Source organism: Papilio machaon, chromosome Z (assembly GCF_912999745.1).
Source record: "Papilio machaon chromosome Z, ilPapMach1.1, whole genome shotgun sequence".
Taxonomy (NCBI): Eukaryota; Metazoa; Arthropoda; class Insecta; order Lepidoptera; family Papilionidae; genus Papilio; species Papilio machaon.
The window spans coordinates 5,966,130-5,988,282 of NC_060016.1; the positions used below are offsets into that span (position 1 = coordinate 5,966,130).

General features: G+C 33.9%; 1 protein-coding gene across 1 annotated transcript in view; it reads right to left on the reverse strand.

Annotated features, from left to right (window-relative positions):
* LOC106716992 overlaps positions 1 to 21,518 on the reverse strand; it is a 43,200-nt gene extending 21,682 nt beyond the window's left edge. Inside the window, exons 1-12 of the mRNA XM_045686129.1 lie at positions 21,358 to 21,518; positions 11,803 to 11,917; positions 11,314 to 11,487; positions 9,970 to 10,150; positions 9,460 to 9,584; positions 9,078 to 9,259; positions 8,489 to 8,650; positions 7,903 to 8,045; positions 7,346 to 7,726; positions 1,544 to 7,051; positions 636 to 1,127; positions 66 to 557 (exon numbers count right to left, since the gene is read on the reverse strand). Of these exons, the coding sequence (XP_045542085.1) occupies positions 66 to 557; positions 636 to 1,127; positions 1,544 to 7,051; positions 7,346 to 7,726; positions 7,903 to 8,045; positions 8,489 to 8,650; positions 9,078 to 9,259; positions 9,460 to 9,584; positions 9,970 to 10,150; positions 11,314 to 11,487; positions 11,803 to 11,917; positions 21,358 to 21,479 (8,077 nt within the window). The 5' untranslated portion in view covers positions 21,480 to 21,518. The remainder of the gene's footprint in view (positions 1 to 65; positions 558 to 635; positions 1,128 to 1,543; positions 7,052 to 7,345; positions 7,727 to 7,902; positions 8,046 to 8,488; positions 8,651 to 9,077; positions 9,260 to 9,459; positions 9,585 to 9,969; positions 10,151 to 11,313; positions 11,488 to 11,802; positions 11,918 to 21,357) is intronic.
* Positions 21,519 to 22,153: the final 635 nt, after the last annotated feature.

The window sequence follows — 22,153 nt, forward strand, 5'->3', positions numbered from 1 at the left end:
AAAGTACATGAAAGAAAAATACTTAAATGTGTCGCTAATAACTACACATTGTAACAAATATTTACCGATATTACTCTCTTCTTTTTCCTCTTTGTGTACTTCACCTTCTGAAACGGTTTCTAAAACAATGGCGTTTTCACTTTCAACCACTGCTTCTTTTACATCGTCTTTCTTGTCAACCACTTGAGCTGACGTAATGAGAGCATTAAGATCGGAAGACAAACTAGTCAGATTACTCTGTACTTGTTGCACATTAATACCATCAAATTGTGAAGCGAGTTCTTCAGCTTTTTCGTAGATTTCCGTTGTTACAATCGACAAAGCCTGCTGAAGTTCAAATGCCAAAGATATATCTGATTTGCTAAGATTTTCTTTGAGAGTTTCTTCGGATAAATGGATTTCTGGTGGTAACATAATAGCCGAAATATTTTCTTTAAGTTCTGTTGCTAGCTTCACTGTTTTATCGGCATCGATAACGTTTGATGAGATCGCTATTTTGTTGATAACTTCTATGGTATCTTGAGACACAAACTCATTGATGTGCTCCATCATTTGACCTGTAACATTAAAAAAGTACATGAAAGAAAAATACTTTAATGTGTCGCTTGCAACTACACATTGTAACAAATATTTACCGATATTACTCTCATCTCTTTCCTTTTTGTGTGCTTCGCCTTCTGTAACGGTTTCTAAAACAATGTCGTTTTCACTTTCAACCACTGCTTCTTTTACATCGTCTTTCTTGTCAACCACTTGAGCTGACGTAATGAGAGCATTAAGATCGGAAGACAAACTAGTCAGATTACTCTGTACTTGTTGCACATTAATACCATCAAATTGTGAAGCGAGTTCTTCAGCTTTTTCGTAGATTTCCGTTGTTACAATCGACAAAGCTTGCTGAAGTTCAAATGCCAAAGATATATCTGATTTGCTAAGATTTTCTTTGAGAGTTTCTTCGGATAAACGGATTTCTGGTGGTAACATAATAGCCGAAATATTTTCTTTAAGTTCTGTTGCTAGCTTCACTGTTTTATCGGCATCGATAAAGTTTGATGAGATCGCTATTTTGTTGATAACTTCTATGGTATCTTGAGACACAAACTCATTGATGTGATCCATCAATTTACCTGCAATAAGAAAACGTCTATATTACTTATTTTGATAGAATAAAAATTGCTCTAATTTAATTTTGTATTTTATATCTAATATTATTCTCGTCATTATCGCTGTTTCTAGTTCGATTGATGCATGTATGTGTAGGCTAGCGTATTCTGGGATCGCTGCGCCACGGGTAGTTGATTTTGTTTACTTTTTTAGCCGACTTCAAAAAGAAGGAGGTTATTATTGTTGTTACTTACTTTAGTTTTTAAACCTATACTAACCCCAGAAAAACAATTTGGGTCTTTGTAGTCTGATTCAAATGTATATCATTATTATAATGTTTATTTCCGGGATCGTCCTTAGTTTAAAAAATATAAGTTTTGAAAAAATCTTAAAAAGTTATCAAGTATAAATTGAGAACCTTTGTTTTATATCAACTCACCTATTTCTTGAATTTGCACATTTTCTGCTTCTTGTGAAAATATTACAGTAATTAGTTTTTCAATTTTATCTACGGTATTTACAAAATTGTTGATAGTCATCGGAATTATTTGGCCTTCGAGAGATTTTAAGTGTTTTTTTACACTATGTATCTCATTACATACTTTCAAAATTATCAATTTAACTTCACTTGTTATTATTAAACGATGTGTTTGTTCAAGCTCTACGATGAATTTACATAACTTTTCATTTAGATTAAAAATATACGAATCTAAAGAAGCGTCGGTATTTTTTGCCAGAATTTTTTTGTTGTTTCCTTTTAGTTTCTCACATAAAACAAAAAGTTCTGTGTAGATCTGTGACAACGAAATTTCAAGAAGTTGTTGCTTCTGCAAATTAACATTTTGTAATTCCTTACTTCCTAAAACAATATCCTTTAGAATTTCAGAACATTCAGCCATACATTGCAATAGAATCAATTGTTTTGCTCTTCCAATTGAATCTTTAACGTTATGATACCTTTGAATGCATTGATTCGCCTTATCCATTTGTTGCTTTTGGTTAGCATTCGACAGATTCATTAAAATGTATTTTTCAAAAATTATCTCAAAATTTTCCCATTCATTTATAATGTTCTCTTCCGTTTTACTTATTTCATAGTTTGATACTTTTAAATTCAAATCTTTTATAATAACAACGTCTAAATCATACAAACTTGGCAAAATAATCTCTTTGGCATTTAAAAAGGCTTGTAGTAAATTTGTTAAATCTGACGAACCGACAGTTATGACGTCTTCAGCAAGTTTTTCACAGTTGTTCGTCAGAGATTTCTTCGGGGTAGTAAATATTAATTCCATTTTCTTTTCTAATATTTTTATAACACATATTCTTACTCTATCCAAGACATTGTTTATGTTTTTAAGAAACTCTGTAACGACTTGTTCTACGTCACGAGGCATACTCAATACTAATATATTTTCTTTGAATAAATTTATTAAATTATGCATAAAAATAAATTCTTGATACAATCTAATGATACCTTTGTATGTAATATTTTTATTTATTGAGGAACGAAGGACAACAAATTTTTTTTGACACATGGCAATAAAACTTTTAATATCTTCTTGAACTTCGTAATGATTTTCCAAATTGTGCATAACATTAGAAGTGGTAATCAAAATATCGTCTAATTGGCACAGTATCTGAGGGTCTATTTCTTTAAGTCGTTGTGGCGTACAATTATGTAAATTAAAAGTGTTAGATAAACTTATATATTCATACTGTTCTAAAATAGTAATAGATGATTCGATCTTATGTAAAGCTTCTAGCAAATGGGCTTCTTCTTCCATTTCTTTTATTGACAATGGTGCAAGAGATAAAATATCTTCTTCGACATATAAACTTTCTTTGTAAAGTTCTTCAATGAGATGCTTTATTTTTTTGACGTCAATCTTCTTCGAACCATCGAATGCGTCTAATAATTGTTTTGTTGTAAAGTTTAAAGTTTTTAATTTCTCGTTAAAAGCCTTAGTAGATGTGCTAGAGTCAGCTATTAAATCACACAACAATTCACACGTTTCTTTTAAAGTCGCAATATTATTTGAAACATTAATAGTTATATCGGCAACGTTTAATGCTGGAAATATTACTTTTATACACTTATCGAGGTGGTCTCTGAGTTCTGCAATGGATAGGTGAACGGAATGTATTAAGTCCGATGATATATCTACAATACCTTCTAAACTTGGAATGTTTTCAGTAATAATTTGTGATAACATCTGTTGTAATGCAATCATAGATTCAGACAGTGAACCTATTTCAATGATAGTTGTTACAGCTAAAACATTTTCTGAACTTTGTGACATCATTGGATGTAAAATTTCTTGAATTACTGATTGTAAGTTAGCCAATTCTGTAGGAAGTGATAAGCTGTGAGGCAATTTGCTTTTAGATATTTTTTCTAAAATTTCCTCAATCTGTGGATTCTGCAGTAATATTATTTTTTTATTTAATAAATGTAAAATGTGGACCAAGGAAGACTTTGGGGTTATTTCTGTGGTTGGGTCTAAAATTTCTTGTATTTTCTTATGTTCGATAATTGGGATTGCCAAGTGATCTGACTGCACCGTATCTGCTGTAGTCTTCAAACCTGATATATCTTCCAAAGTTGATAGCTCATCAGGAACTTCTAACTCGACATTATTTTGTATCATCAAGATGGCACTGTGCAAACTTTGAACAGTATCGGCAAAATTAAGAGAAAACGAACGATGAGGATATTCTCCAAGTTGTGAAATAATATCATGTTGTAGGATTTCTAAAGTCTCACACAATTCGTTTAAAGCTTGAGCAAATATAGAAACTGGATGGTTTCCTTTTATGCTTTCGGGGTCTTCCAATAAGACTTCACTTAGAACTGATACATGTCGATTAATTTCAAAAAGGGGTTTAGCTAAAATTTCCACTGATTGAGATGTTACCTCCGTAATTTCAGACACATGTTCTACACATTCCATCCCGCTAAAGTTCATAGATGCTATAACATTCTTAAGTTCTTCTAAAACTGGAACTACGTTTTCCAACGGCTGCAAGACAGCCGTATTTGAATCTCCCACTGATTGATAAGATGTAACTGTAGCAATAGATACTAGAGTCCGCTCTATATGCTCCATTACAGATTTTGCTTTACTTCCATCATTTACATGTTCTGATGTCAGCTGTAGATATTCATACTCATAATTAAAAGTTTCATGCTCTTCTTGATTTAATTTTTCTTGAATGGAAATTTGTAGTTTAGATATGATGGTAATTACGGAATTATTTAAATCCGGATCAAAAATATTTCTGACTAAGCAATCTTTGATAATGTTAAGTGCATTGCTAATACTGGCCAAATTGAGATTTCCATGAGAGTCGTCATTTTGAATAAAGTTATTAATTCCTTTTACAACGTCACAAACTTCTACAAAATCATAATATTTCTTTGCCTCATTACTTTCGATCACGTTTTCTAAGATTTTCGTTAGCTTTTTATGTAATAGACTTAAATCTTCTTTTACAGATGGCACATGATCTAAAATTGTTAAATTACTCTCTAATAATATTAAAATATTGGCCATTTTTTGAAGTGTCTCTAATTTATTATCGTTTTGCAAAATATCAAAAGCCCCCACATTTTCTTCAATACTACTTAAATGTGAAAATATGACATTAATATTACTTTTAACACTGGCTAATTTTTGGTTTAATGTAGTTTTATCTTGAATGTATTTACTTTCCGCAGAAAGTTGTTCAAACGAATTTCTTAATTCAAGTACAGGATTCAAAACGGAGTTTATAATTTCTGTGTTATATTTGTTCAAAGGTATTGAGTCTTCTTTTATTGACAGTACCTCAATTTGTTCTAGCGCAAATTGCAAATCCTGAATTGATGCCGACATATCTGCAAGTATGACTGAACTATCATTTATATATGGAATCTCTTTCGATGTTTCCAGTTCTGCATTTTTTACAATGTTGAGTAACGAAATAAGCGGTCTTTTAAGTTCTTGTATGCCTTTTTGAGTGTCTCTTAAATGTTTTACATCAATAGATAATTCTTCGACTTGTAATTTATCAGCCTCAATAAGTAAATTATTTGTTTTTATAGTTCCAGCCGTAAAATTAACAATAGTAATAATTTCGTTAGATATTGATTCAATGTCAAACAATACCTTATTATCTACTATGCCACGGCCATTTGTTTTTATTAACTTCATTAGCCTCATAAGTTCTTGGAACTGATTGCCACATTTTTCAATTAGTAACACACATGTTTTCTTCACAAGAGTTTTATTCTCGCTCTCAACGTCGATACATTTTTCAATAATGGTAAGCGCCTGTTGCAGAGATTTTAAAGATTGCGCCACATTATATAAACATGTATTGACTTCACTATTTTCCATTAGACACACATTAAGTTCATCAATTATCGTATTTATTTCAGATAATGGCGATAGTACACTATTTATAATTTCAACACTCTTTGACGCTGTAATAATAGACGACATATATTCAGATTTTAAGATTATTTCATTCTCAAGTTTTTGTACATCTTTAACCAAAATATCAAGAGATGTACTTATGCTAACAACAGTTTCTTTTAACTTATTTTTGGGTATTGTTTGTTCGATTGGATTTATCTGCTTTTCTATCATGTCTTCCCTACGTTTAGTTAATGATTTTTCGCTTTCCGTACTTGATCTCCTAGAACTGCAACTACTTTTTCTTTCCGATTTTATCCTAGGGACATTCTTATCTTCTAATGGCTCAATGGCAACTTTAGGTGATATTTTATTAGTTTTTGTTTTTGGTTTTCCGGAACTATGGGCACTTGCAAAACTAAGTAAATCACTTTCAGATATCACTTCGGTATTGTCATCCCTTTTTTCTTCGGATAAGGAATGATCGCGAGATAAACTAAAATACTCATCAGCGCTTTTCTGAGAATCCGACTTTTTTCTATTTAATTGCTGAGAAATTTCATATTTGTCATCAGAAATGACGGGTAAATATTTTTCTTCTAGGTCTTGATCGAAAGAAAGTTGGGAAGGTACGTTTTCATCGGCAATAGAAATGTCTTCAATATCTGCTTCTGTCCTCAGGTCTTCTTCAGGTGAAGCAAAATATTCTGGTGAGACGTCAATTATTATCGCCTCCATTAGTAAATTACCAGAATTAGATGTTTCTTTCACAAACCTTAAAGGAGGTAATTCAACAACATTATGCTCTGTGATATTTTCAGATAATTGATCAGCATACATTTCAACTATTTGTAATGCTTCTTCTTCCGTCAAATCAGGCGTCTCATACAATGAAACTGAGACTTCCTTTCCGTCAAAAGAAAATGAAATTTCTCCTTTATCGTCCAAAGTTATATCTCCAACAGGTGTATCGTACATTTGTGATGTTCGTTCTTCATGAATAGTGCTAAGGGATAAATTTCTTTGCAATGTCTGTTCTTCTATTTTCTTTTTGCTTTTAGTTTTTGTCGAATCGTCAAATCCGAGGAGTGAAGCCGAACTGGCTGCAATGCCCATGCAATTTTGTGCTTCACAAGTATAAGTACCTAAGCAACAGGTACCATCTTGACCGGATATTATTCTATGAATATCGCCAGGTTTTAACTCTTCTCCATCTTTGTACCACTTTAATACAGGTTGGGGGACTCCAATTACTTTACATTCTAAATTCACTGCTCCTTCATCAGATAAAATTGCTTGTAAATTTTCTAGGAATCGTGGTTTTTTGTAATGACGAGGAATTATCAACTTTAAAAAGCATGAGGTAACACTATGGCCAAAGTCATTGATAGCAACACATTTCCATTCTGCCTGATCTAAAAATTCAAGATTTCGAATATCAAGAAAGAATCCTCCCTTCTCTTCTTTATCAAGGTGACAACGCGGTGAATCATCGACGGGTTGATCATCTCGGTACCATAGGACCGATGGCTCAGGCGGAATGGCAACTGAAATTTGGGGAAATATTTTGTCAGTGATTTGTCAAACACAGAAGAAGATATAGAAGAAAACATTAGCTACACAAGCGTTAGTTCCTTTAGCTAGACTAGTCAGGGCTCGGTCGTATGATTACGATGCTCATTCTAACTATAAAAAATTAAGTTAGTTGCCATACGTTTCTAGTATTTTATATAGGTAAAAGTACTATTACTTAGTATATAATTCAAAAACTAAGCATATGTCAATTATCTCTAAATGTGAAATATAAAAATAATGAAGGTAATTAATATCTATTGGACTACCTTTAACTGTAAAACGGAATGGTTCATCGATTCTTGCTTCCATACTTTTTAAACCTTGAAGAAATTTCGGCGCCTGATTTTTTGAGAACAATTGTAACTTTTCTTCTTCATTTAATTGGTTCTGTATATCTTCTACTGTCAGTTCTGCAGAGCTACTGGCTTGTCCCATACAATTTCTGGCTATGCAACAATAAGAGCCTAAAGAATTGGTACCAGTGAGCTGGTATACATCGCCTGGCTTGAGTTCTTGACCATCTTTAAACCAACTTAAAACTGGTGTTGGGAAGCCAACAACTTTGCATTCAAAGGATACTAGTCCTTCCTCAGTGAGTATGGCTTGTAAATTTTCCATAAACCTAGGCTTGCGGAAATTCTTCGGCACTGTAACAGAAATGTAAAAAGTTTGTTTACCAAGACAGACAAATTATGTAAAGTAAAGGCGTATAAGTATAAAGTATCACTAACATCTATTCGAAGAGTATTAAACATACGTGCCTCATATTGTTGTTGCCTCAAAGTTAGAAGGAAAATGAACGGTATACGATTATATGTCTTACCCTCCATAGTGACATAGCACGTGGTGATGCCGAGGCGTCCACCCGCGCTGGTCGCGACACACTTCCACTCCCCTTCGTCTCGCCACTCCGAACTGGTGACTTCTACTAGGTAGCCCCCTACGCCGTCCTCTGTCACGTGATACCTGCCACAAAGTCCCAAAAACGCTTTATACTCGAATTTTGCCTAAAGGTATCTGCCAATATAAATACATGTGAACTCATTGACTTAACCATCAGCTTACTGTTATGAACAGTTGACTGTAGGGCGTAACTGCTACACTTGCAGAAACCCCCTAGCCGTCACTGGGCGTAGTTGACGTCATGAGGTATATAAATTGTCCGACTCGCGGCAGTCGACAGGTCAGTCCATAGAGCATTCCATCAAAAGCAGTCGATTAATAGCAGTGCATTCGATTTAGAGCAATAGATTGTATTAGTGTTTCCAATAAAGTAGTTTAGCAAGTGTATCAATCGTTTTTTTTTAAAGGACCCACGAACGAAACTACTCAGTTTTTCTCTAGTAACCCTTAGAGTAATGGCGACGGAAGGGAAACCACTAGTAAATCAAACTAAATCGGTAGAATACCTTTCGTTTGGTTCAATTTTGCCTTCTTTGTTGTACCAGACGACACTCCGAGGCCAAGGCGGGACGACGATGTGGCAACTCAAGGTCAGAGGATCACAAATCTTAACCGATTGTGCCTCCAGCTCTTTTGTGAATATCAGAGGCGGCTCTGGGGATACACCTCTGTGAAAATAATGAATTAGTTAATATTCATCACATACTTAAAAATACAGTGTACTAATTGTTCAAGAATTTAATAAATTTAAGCGGTCTAATGACAACTTACTTATGTTAATATATTATACTAGCTGTCGCCCGCGACTCCGTCCGCGCGCAGTTAAAAAAAATGAAAAATAGATGTTGGCCGATTCTCAGACCTACTGAATATGCTCACAAAATTTCATGAGAATCGGTCAAGCCGTTTCGGAGGAGTACGGTGACGAAAACTGTGACACGAGAATTTTATATATTAGATATAAAATAAAGAAAAATTCAAAATAATAATTTGAAAAGTATCTAATGTAACTGAATAGACGCTGGCAACACACACTGTAATATTTCATTAAATCATAATAAGGGGTTGTAAAAAAATCCGATAAAAACACCTTACCCAGATTGGCCAGGTCGAAGGGATCCATCTCTTGATCCGCGGCCGATGACGTGAACCTTTGAGGATGAGTAGGCGCGACCCATGCAGTTCACAGCTTCGCAAGTGTATGTGCCCAGCGAAGTTGGATCTTCGGCATTAGCTGTGAGTGCGAACACATCACCAGCCTTTATCTCGCGGCTGTCCTGTAATAGTTAAAGAATATTACACAGTAAGTAATGAAGTCTCACTATAAATCATTAGCATTATGCACAATTATTATCCTAGATTGATTGTTTAATACATAACATCTACAATATCTGAGATCAGTACCTTGCATTGTTGGACTTTAAAGAAATACACTATTAAAACATTATACAACAAACTAGATAGAGAAATGATTTACCTTGAACCAGCGCAATATCGGCGTCGGAACCCCCACGACCTTGCACTCCAACGACACGGTGCCCTGTTCAGTCAATACGGCACGGAGCTCCTCCACGAACTCTGGCCGCTTGTACGCCTTTGGTACTGAAAACAGTTACATTAATAAATTGATGCTATAAGCAGCTTTGTGCGCGAAGACAAAGATGTATGTAGGAAATTCGCAGATATGATTGCTGATCGTCAAAGCATATTACGATATGAGGAAACCTAATCTTCATAAGCAAAGTGCAGTGATTATTCACTCTATTTGCTATTTGTTTTTTTTTTTTGTAATTCATCTTGATTAACCAAACTTGTCCATTTAATCCAAGTCCATACTTCTATAATGTCACATATCCTTTTCACCTTTTTGTTTTTATAGAAGTGAGAGGAGGAAGTGAATTTGACAAGCGGGGATAGATAATGTCGAAAGATATAGGTACATACGCATGTAATGCAAAAGCATTATCTTCAATACTTTAACACTAACCAAGTACGTTAAGATGCGCTGAGCAGCTGGCTCTCCCGCCGATGTTTTCTGCGGTGCAAGTCCAGCGACCCGCGTCGTCCACGCTCACCGCGGCCACGTCCGCGCACCAAAAGTTACCATCGCGAACCAGCGACACGCGCTCCGCCTCCATCAGCCGCCGCTCGTTCCGATACCATGTCACCTGTGAAGATGGGTTTCCACTGTCTAATCATATTGGCATCCCTGTCATTATCTTAAAAATATACTCAGGTACAACTCATCTGGGAGAAGATGTCTCAATAACTGTTACCTTTTGAAATATAATTACCATTTTTTGTTAAAATACTATTATGTTAGATTATTTTTGAATTGTTTATTATCGTAGTTAGCATCCTCATCATCGGCAGTTAGTTAAGTACCGCAAAAATAATTTTCAACTATCTAAATATATAAATTTTCACACCGACCCATAACTATTCAGTTCGTTAAAACGGTAATTTACTATAATAATATTTTAAAAGAATATTGTTTACGCAGATATGTTTACAATAAAAACAATTTTATATAGTGGAATACAAAACACATAAAAAAGACGACTTGGAGCGAATTACAAATAGAAAAATTATGTCATTGGCGGCGGAGGTGCGGTGTACGCATTCCGGAGATATTCAAGGTCCTCACAACGTTCAGTAAATTGAATTTTTCAATGAAATATGGATATTTGTTTTTATGGAAAGTTGGAACTTTTCTTACTATACAGCGGTTAAAACTCATCTCTCTATAATTATGTATTACTACTATCTGCTTATCCTGAGTCTTGATATACAAAGCCACTATTAATTTACAAAAAAATGTGAACAACACAGGTTTTCTTTAGGTAGAATTTATGTAGAGAGACCGCGTGTAACTTTAGATTGGGTTCCGAATACAAGCACAAATGTAATGAGGAGTAAAAGTGAAAAAAATAAATTAAATAATTTATACATAATTGCAGAACGTAGGTATAAACAGTGTAACAATATTATTTTTGAGGTTAGATTAGAATATTTGTCAGAGGCTGAGGAATTCTATTTTGAGCTCGCATTAGATATTTCTAACACCTACACCACGGACTTTTACGTAACAAATGACATTAAGAAATAATTCAAGATTAAGATGTTTTAGTAGATATGATACCTATAGTATAAGAGATCATTGGGCTAACATTAATGAGTATAAACTTAAATATAAAGTAAGTTCACACGAGTGACATTCTTTTTATGTATTTGACTTTTCTAACTTGTCCAACTTAAAATTAACAGCACAGTTGTAAAGCGATAATAATATTGAGTAATATAAACTATGAAGTAGTTAAAGACATTTTACCTTGCATTCAGTGGAGCTGACGATTTCGACGAGGAAACGAGTCCGTGTGCCGACCTTGACAGTGAGGTCTTGTAGACGTCGGAGGAAGGTCGGCGGATCGTCGCCGCTGGGCGTCTCCTCTGCTGATACCTCCAATCGCAGGCGGCGTGTGTCCTTACCGGCAGCATTGCTGGCCTAAGTCACAAACAATATAAGCGCAAAAAACATCAAGCAGTGATCATATAAGCGTGAAGCAATCTCCTTCTACATGATCATTGTGAAAACGATAGGAAGTTTCTGAATACGCTGCGTTGTTGATACGGTACTGTTGAAAGTATTAGAGATGGCTTATGTCCAACTGTGAACTGATACGCTTCAACCGTTTGTTAATAACCTTCAAACAATTGAAAGAATATGTACTTATGTCCTGTGAAATAATAAATATAATGATGACTAATTTAAATATTTAGCATTGAGGGTGTTGCATAAAAAATAAAGACTTGAACTAACTTGCAGCGTATAAATACCACTGTCGCCAGTGCGAGCAGCGGAGACCGTCAAGCGAACGCCGCCCGCGTCCTCTGATGCCCTGAAGCGATCGTCCAACGACGCTCCCGCACGGCTCCTGTACACAAAAACGACGATTAAATTAAATAGTAAACATTATCTTCAAATCATAGACGAAATTACATAAAAAGAAATCGATGTTATAGAGAAAATTAGTAGCATGTATCATCACGTAGAAGCTAATATAACTTTAAGACTGTGCCAAATCGATATCGATAATCCGTCATGGGCTCTAACTTTCACATGACATTCCTAGTTTCTAATACCGTAAAGTAGAGGTGGATAATGATATCAGGATTATTCATCGAAAAACATTAAACGCACGAGTACCTTTCATTATGAACGCACGAGTACATTTCAAGGTACCAGCTGACAAACTTTCCACCGAGATACAGCAAGCTGACATTAATTTTCATTCATAGTAACATATAAACGATCACCAGGAAAAATTTTAGTGAGAGGAAATCACTGAAAAAAAATTTTTTTTTTTCATGTTAAGGAGCCAGCTGACGTATAATCCATCGTGTTATGGTTAGCTGACTGTTTTCCTTTCAAAATACTACATAAACTATACTCTGATAAATTTTCAAATGAGAGGAAATGACTGAAAAAAAATTTTTTTTCTCCATGTGTGGGAGGCTGCCACTGCCCACCCCACCCACAGAGTCGCAGCTGACGGTCGCGAGTATTCATAGTATAAGTCCCTTATGTATTTTACGATTGGGAGGGACTTGGTTATGAAAATCTGTCGCTGGCTCCCGGACCATTAGTAATAGGTATGTACCGAACGGACATCTTTATTTTTTCTAACCATGAAATAATACCGAAAAAACATCTACGAAACATATTGTTACCTCTTTTTTACAAATAGAATTAGGTAGATGGTAATTATGTTTTGGTACAGCTATTTTGGCTGTGAACACGAATTTTGGTTGACTGGGAGTACAGAAATTGATAAGCATGTTATGCATAGAATACAAAATCAGAGCACAAAATCATCAGCTTATATATAAAACTTATAATATTTGATTTGATTTGATTCATATTTTTAATACACAACTACGTGTCTCATTCAAATGACAAAACATTAATAAATAATATACTCAAGACTGGAATATAAATACAAGACGAGGCCGTTGCACACAGATAATATAAAACGGTCCTTAGAACAAAACAAAAGGTACAGATATGTATAATGTTACAATGAGAGTATACTCTTGTTCTAAGACAAAAGACTAGTTAAGACACATGTAAGACTTTAGCTAAAAAAAATCTATTTAGTATGTCATACGCGACGGCGTGTTGTTGTAGAAAATCAGATATGTATGACAATAACTTAATTTTTAGTTTTACATACCTTTCGTTTCCATCCGAAGCCGAAATAACAAATACATAGGTACATCAAATTTCACACCTTTGTTTAAGGTTTTGGATTGGAACCTTGTATACTTACATTCATAATATTAGAATACAATTTTGTTCATATCTTTAAGAATATGATGGCTTTACTTTTAGGCTCAGCTCTTTTCTTATTTTTTCTGTTTACTTTATAAATGTAAATAGCAAGCAACATGTTTTTAGGCAATGGAAACTAGAAGTGATTCCATTTTATTACATTTCATTCATTCAATACTATCAGACTTTTGGCAGCGAAATACAATTCCAGTATAAATTAAATGCTTGGTGACTTGTTTACCACATAAGCGAAATTAGACCGCATAAAATGCTATATAGAAATCACGTGTCTCAATTTGTCCACATATATTTCAGATATGTCTAACTGATTTTAATTATATTTTGTAAATAATATTGGTTAAATTAAATGTAACATCTCCGTAAAAGTGAGAAAATAAAAACCAATACTTTTTTACTTATTTAGTATCCAATAATACTCATAAACCCTACACTTTTTTATTCTTTATTTGCACATGTCTATCTTTTGAATTATCTCTGTGACAAGAGACCAAAATTTAATAAGAGATTGTTTTATCTATATTTCAAACAAAGTACTGTCCTACATTTCTATATTCGTCTTGTCTTAGTCGGATTGAACGGAAGATTACGCAAACTTTTATAGTTAGTCTAAATACGCGTGATGTAAGACTTTTGATGAATGAAAGCACTTGGCGTTTTCGTTTAGACATGTCGCCAAATCAAATGTATTAAAATATATGGTTATTTTATTGATAAGATCAGATTTTTATAATTTTAATGGCGCAAACCTTCACTATCGTCTTAAGACTACCCGAACATTTCATCACTGTCTATCCGGCGGATAAAAATACAAACATTGGTTTTCTACAGATAAAAATATACTATAGGTAGTCGTTCGAATAACATTAAGATTTTAATTCCTGTTCAAATAAATGGAAATACTGGTGACAATATTTAAGAGCAAAGATCAAATGGAATCACTCCAATAAACAATGCCAACTAAAATGTGACTATACTATGGTACTACTTATACAATATGTTAAACATTTGAACTTCTAAAGTGTGTATTTAATAAAATAATAACAATATAACGTCCGCCCACTTTTGATCGGTTTACATAAAACTTTTAAAGATTTTACTCCAGAATCAGTCTAAACTAAAATATAACTTGATACTACGATAGATAGGTCTCGTTCATTTCTATTCCATAATAAAAAATCAATTATAAATCGGTTTAGTCGTTACATACAAATCTACAAACATATGCGCTAAAAACATTATCTACCCTTTTGAGTCAGTCGGATAATAACTATGGATAGGTTCCATTCATTTTCGTTCAACAAGAAAAAGTTAAAAATATCTTTAATGGAAATTCATCAAAGTGCATAATCAGAACAACATCCGTTTGTATGTCAGTTGTCAGGCCTGGTTTATTTATTCCTGGCCCGGGCGCGGGCGTACGCACGTCTAACAATGGATTCAAAGACTAACCAGAAACAAAACGGCTCGCTTGGTCAAAGTGTTGTGCGTTTTTTTTTATAGAATAATCATATCACAGCTCTCACTTTATTATAATTACTACATTTTCTAATTCAATTGCTTAAATACATTAAGACACTGAAAATAACCACCAAAATAGATAACAATTATTTAAATTAACAAATAATTTCAAACATTACTTTATTGAATCTCGTAGTCTTTGAAGTGAGTTACACTATCAGCCAAACGGATCGATCAATCAGTGTAGGGTCCAAAGTAGCGAAAAGTAAACGACACCTTATACGGTATAAGTATGGGAAAACGAACAGTTTCTTGGTGTGAATAAATTTGTAAATAAAGTTAAAAAATAACAAAAAATTCGATTGAGCGCCATCTTCCCATTCTATGATGAAGTTATACTTAAATAAAACCAAAATCACTGAGAGTACCTTTGCCAATAAAGCAGTCATTGTTTAAGAAAAATTTTTCCCATTTCAATTATAAAAATATCAAATCATAATAAAAATATTATGATTTCATTTATTTGATTATACTAGCTTTTACCCGCGACTCCATCCGCGCAGAATAAAAAATAGAAAACGGGGTAAAAATCCTATGTCCGTTTCGTGGTTCAAAGCTACCTCCCCATCAATTTTCAGCTAAATCAGTTCGACCGATCTTGAGTTATAAATAGTGTAACTAACACGACTTTCTTTTATATATATAGATAGATAGATTATTTTATAACTATAGGAATGAAAATATTTAGAGCATGTGTTAGAGTGCATTTATTACATTAAAAGTAAAGCGATCAAAGTACCAATGACGCAGGTAAGTTCATACGTAGGCGTACATATCCCAGATAGCTCGGACTAATTGATTTTTAGAGACATGCGCACAACGAAACAAACCTAAAACGACTAAAACCTACCTTAGACTTGTATTTGAGATAGCGATAGTATATTCGAGAATTTTTGGCAGTAGTAGACGATACTATATAGAATTAAGTGAAATATTTCTAGAAAGTGCTTTGTAATCAATAAAGCCCAGGCTAAAGTTATATCTATAATCGGCGCGGACATCGGCGCGCGCAACCTACTTTTGTGAAAGGTCTAGAATAAGCGGGGGCGGTATATTGCGCAGTATTTTAAATTTACTATATTTTTTTTTGTCTTCAAGAGATAAAGACATCCGAAATGAATTTACTAAAAAGAGAATACTTGATTGGGAATCCGTGACCTTGCGCACCAAGTTTGTAATATTTTCACAAAGTCTCACTCGTCCACCAGAGTTCTCATCTAAAAATAATACAGTTACGAGACGCCAATGCCGCGGCCAAATACGTAGCCTAATTACTTATAAACTCGCTAAATAAACTATTGTTATAACCAAGACTGAATTAAATTATTTCGTGTGGATTAATAAATATCACGTAATTAAAACACCCTATAAATAGAGCATTTGACGTGTGATCGTCAGATCTGAAACTACCGCTATATCAATATCATTCATATTTAAAGTATTCCAGTATTTATTACTGTAGGATTACGTTTGTATACTGCAACCTTATATGCTAGTCTATATACTGAAAGATAAAGATGATGTAAAACGTTTGATATCAATATTAACGAATAATAGGTATCGTTTAAATATTGATCGCTGCTTTGCCTATATCTGTGTCTTTACGAGCACTAAACTGATTCTCCATAATTCATGTAATCAGCCTTGGAAAGTCAAACGCCACGTTCAATATCCATAATATACCAATTTTGAATATCTTCAGGTGCGCGATAATTCTATTGGTCAAGAACCAAGTCGGCTATACTATCTTATTATTCAAACAAACCGCTTTTTATTATCAAGAGAATCAATTGTGATGATCTCTCTAACCGTAACAGATGATATTATAAACCATTTTCCCACTGAAAGTTTTATATTTTGCACTTTTCGTGCAAAACATTTCCAGAGAAACAGTGTTGAATAATATTTTTTATCTATATAGAATAGGGTTCAATGTACACAATTACAATAAAAGTGTGTACCACCCATTGAAGCCATTGTAAGTAGAGTCATTATTTCTTCTAATCTAACATGTATGTATAAAATGTTACCTATAGTAACTTTAACTTAACTTTTGAGTAGTCTAAGAATTATGTAAAGTCGGAAGATAATACGGATTAGTTACATATTCAGATAAGACAAATTTTAAGTCCAAAAAAATCGTTTTCAGATTAAAAAAATATATATGTCTTAATCATTGTCTCCATCTACAAACCATCTAAATATAACCGGAGCTTGTCTATAAATAGTATTTTTAACCATTCGACGCTTCCGTGCCTGTCCCGAATAAAGTTTTAATTTTAAATTCAATGAGTAGTTTTTCTTGCATGTTTTTCGGGGTCTTATGAAAAATGAACTTAATTTACATATGTAATGATAATTTTTATGCAATAAAAATATGGTAAGATATTGCGGAATATTTTAAGTTTGAAAAAAATGTTAACTATTTCAATTTCTATTGCAATTGGTCCAAACAAATTCATCTCCTATAAATTTACCTTAAAAATAACGGATATCGTAGAAATTTTTAATGATTGCATCAAGTTGAAATCAATAAATAAAAAAAAATTAAAATCATTGTCTTCACTTTATAGAATCTAATAGTAAAATAAATTTAAAACAACATCATAACGTTAGCCCCAAACTTTATGACTTTCGAACGCGAGAATTTCCTTCATGCAACGATGTTGTTTTCATTGCAACGTCATTCGGGATGTTGTTACGCTCTCATTTCAGTTTACGACGCATTTTCATGCTTTTTTTTTGTTTTATATTTTGTACGTGCAAGTTAACTGCCCGTTTCGACTTTGAACTAATTTTAAACAACCGGTTTAAATTTATGGACAAGTCGTAAACAATGCCACATATGCATTTAGAAGACGGGTAAGTATTTAGAAATTTTTGTTTTAAATAAAAAAAAATCTGTGAAATGGATAAGTATTTTTTTTAGTAGATATGTACATTCTTATGTTTAATTTCCATGATTTTTTTTGTATTACGTTAATAACCTAGCAATGTTTTAAATGGACCAACGATCTGGACAAGGACATTTAGATAAGTGTGGCAAAGGAGCTCAATTTCTTTGACAATCCATACAGTCAATCTGGGACACGCAGTAATATTTTACACACAAACACTGTTTGTTTAGTCAGCTTAAATTTGCTAACCTATTTTTAAACAATCAAGATGTTTTCTACGAAGTTTATTAATAGCAATGTATTTTGACACATTACTCTCTACATGTAGGACGTGGTGTACGAGCCAGCTGCGTTATCAAATGCCTGCCTAATACTAAGTAGGCGACAGTTGTTTTGTAAGAAACCCATCTAACCGTTGATTTCCGACACCAATGCAATATCTCTATATAAGACATATCTCTCTCAATATCTTTGTCAAAAGGGAGATAAAACATGTTTCAAACGGGAATCTTAATCTCAGAAATACACGATTAATATTTTATTAATAAAATCAATCGAACAACGTGAACAACGCTTTGAAATGTTTAAAATCACCTCGAACTAGGTATGCGAAAACGAATGCAAGCAAGGTCCTTCCTAAGCTGGTACATTATATATATTATACTCAAACATTTTTTTCTCATAGAATCTACTTTTTTCTTCAAAGTATTCTTATCTTCTTTAAAAAAGAAACAAGACATTTAGGAAACAACATTGATTTTAATTATGTACATTATTTACTTCATGTTTAGGATACGGACGGGCAAGACGGTTATGCTAAGGTATGCTTTTTAAAAACAGTCACTAACTAATAGTAGAATACGCATTTTTATTATCACTTTTAATTTCGTTAATTTTATTGGAAAAAAAGTTTTACATTTTTATTCGACACTCGATTTAGCTTAAGATAAACTTTTGAAATACATAAAAAATTCGGAGATTTTTTTTTGGACATGAAAATTTTTAAACAAAACAAACAAAAATTACAGCGCAATAAGGAACAAAAACCGAATTATGGTAATCAGTATTGTCAAACAAGTTCGCAGTGCCAAGATTTTAAACATTGTCTTCTTGATGCGTAATGCGCAGTAATTAATCGCACTGGAAAAAAATCTTCACTATAAATGCGTATTAAAATTAACACTTAACGATTTTTTTGTTGGGCTTAACAGTTTTATAAGTCGAGAAAATTATCTGACCATATTGGTATAAGTCAAACTAAGTTAAATATAATAAATCACCAGAGCCTCCCGTGCAAAAGCGTTACCGCGGCGTGGAGGGAGGTTTTTATGGTTGTTATTAGTTCGTAGCTCCCCTCCTGATGCGTCGATTTTGATGGTTTTTTTTATACGACCAGTAGTACTTGTCATGTGGTTCCATTTTTACGTCTACTAAAGTATGTTTTATTATATGATATGTTTTATTTTATTATATTTTCTGACAGAACTAACCACGATAGCAAGGCAAGGCAAGCAACCAGTCCAGATATACTTGTTGGACTAGAGTACTGTCTCTTAAAAATATTACTAAAATATAAATTAACTTTCAAAAGTAATCATAGAAGCACTTCTGAAAAATTCTACTGAAATATTAAAGATGCTTATTATTTGTTCATAATATATACAACACTTTTTTATTGTTATTCCACAATTAATGTTTCGTTAATTTTTGTTCCAAAATAATTTTAAATAATACAAATCGGTTAGCCGCTATTTATAATTTAAAATATAAATAATATTGAAGCAACAATTACAACTAACACGACATCAATGCGAAGGAGCTACAAGAAAAACATATAACGGCCAGCGTGATTTACGATGATGTAAAATGATTATTATTACAATTCACATATGTTTAGAACATTTTAATGAACAATATTTGGCAACGGTTAATGGTGACTGGGGAGAGCAGTGCTGCAGTGCAGCAGAGTAGTGACCACTGATGACACACTACGTACGGCCAGGGTGTCAGCGCGCGCAGTACCCAGGGCACACCGCGCAACTCTTGGCCGATGACGATGGCCAGCCACAAATACCTGCTGTAGATGGAGGAGCTCGACTTGATCGGTCTCCCAGCTGCGTCGCCTTTACAACAATTGCTGCCCATGGCGGGAGCGCATCTCGCTTCGAGTTCGCGATGGCAAAGCGCGAGCGCAGACTGTGCGCGCTACGAGCCGCCGGATATTTCCGTAGATGCGACGCCAGCGCCGCTATTTGTTTATCGCGTGACGCCACATTATGAGATGTAAGATGGTTTTTGCAGTAAACTAAGATTATTTTCCTCGATACTATCTAGGCTAGAAAAATCTAAAATGTGTCCACTGTACAACAATTGATAACGATCAAATTTTTTAAGGTGAAGAGCATTATATTTATTAATCAAGATAAACGCTCATTTATTAATGTGATAAAATCACAAAAAGCTATTTTTTTACAAAAACGAGTCATTTTCTTCAAGACTTTTGATTTGATGAACATGTGAATAGAAGTTAGTTTAGGTCGTATTCCGATACCTAACACAGATTTATTTATATTTGAACGATAACATAACAGTTTGATGCATCTTACAAAAAATAAATCGATATTTTACTGAAAAGTTTCAGAAGCTCGCTAACAGATGGCGCGATTAAAGTATATTTTAATGAACATTAGTTTTTAGTTTACCCTAATGTCACTAGATGGCAAACGGCTACGAGCAACGTTCTTGATAACCTCAAATTTATTTTTGGTAAGAAGTAATTCAGCTATGTAGGTAAAAGTTATACAATCTTTTGTTTACCTAAGTGGTTGTTACTCTAATACAAGGTACTAGAAATTGTTCCAAGAGTTAATGATTATTAAAATTAAGTTATATTATGTTAAAGTATTAAGCAAATATGGACATGAATTAAACATCTATAAAATAATACTAAAGTATATTTACTGTTGAAAACAAATTACTGAACTGAATATTCATAAGTTTAAGTTTTGAGAAAGAGTTAGAACAAGTGAAGTTCATGTTAATTATCACTGTTGAAACTTGGTTGAAACAATCACATAGAGATCTCTAATTTCTATTCCTTATCGTCAATAAAAGAAAAAATAAAGAAACATGATTTTCGATGAAGGTTTGCGTAAAATATAGTTAAATCCTGTTCAAAAATCTTTCCGCATATGACATAAACAATGCCATTAAAACATCGTCCTTTGCAGTCACAGTTCATCATTTTGTACTTTTTTTAACTGAAACATGAAGTATAACAACACTGTACGAGGGACTGAGTATCGAATATCTGCGATGACCTGCTTCCTGGTCTGTATTTATACGCTTCGACGTGTGAAAAATAAACAACGCTTACCGGCGCGACGCGAGCGCTCCAGCGCATACGTCAATCACTGTGCACTCAATGAGCTTAGTCATACATCTCAAAATCGTCCTGGCAAATCTATCCCGGTATGATTTTAGTCAGCTGTGGTGATTTAACTAGAAATTGGCCATAACTATATAAATTTACATCTAAAATAAAACTCGCTGTATATTTAAGTCAAAATTACAATTTAGGGAAATTCTGTCTAGAAATAGAACATACCATACGTAGTGGAAAGGTGGTGTGCCGTTAGGCGGAGGGAGTACTAGGTCGGCGTCACTACCGGGCGCAGCCCTCACGGTCTGGAGGCCGCCGGCGCCGGCGGGGAACGCGGGGGGCTCCATGGGGCTCCAGTGCTCTCGGCCCGCGCGCGCCACACCGAGTGCGCGCGCCGACTCCCGCCCGCGGACTTTCTATAAATAATACTAAAAAATGTAGCATGCGCAGCCCGAATTTCAAACGGTGCAAATATTTCGCCAATATCATCACTCTTCTCTCGCTTAAACAGCTGATCTGTATACATCGTTTTAATTACACTCTCATTTCTTTATATATATTTCATGTTATGTACAAATTCTACATAAAAGTTATAATTAAGCTGTAACTCTGTAGATGTACATATTTTCTTGCGTAGAATTTAGTATTTGCTGATTTACTTGCTTGGTAATAAATTTCTACGCAGCTTTTTTGAAATCGTGAGAAAATTAAAACATTCTCCAGAGGAAACGAGAAAACATGTCCACTTTAAGCCCGTCTTCTGTGGCCGTGGAGCAACCGGGTCATTCGGGCAGCACTCGATGCTGCTGTGGACTCTATTACATACTAGCTGTTCCCCGCGACCCCCATCCTGAAATTCCTTTAAAAATAAGTAATAATTTCGAAAAACTAAAAGAAGCTTTATTTTTTGTTATTCATTAAGTTGAAGCCATGCACATTAGGTACTTTCTTTCATAGCATCTTATTTTATTTGTTCTGCGTTCTCTAATCGTAATCTAATTTATACTATACGGCTTTATTC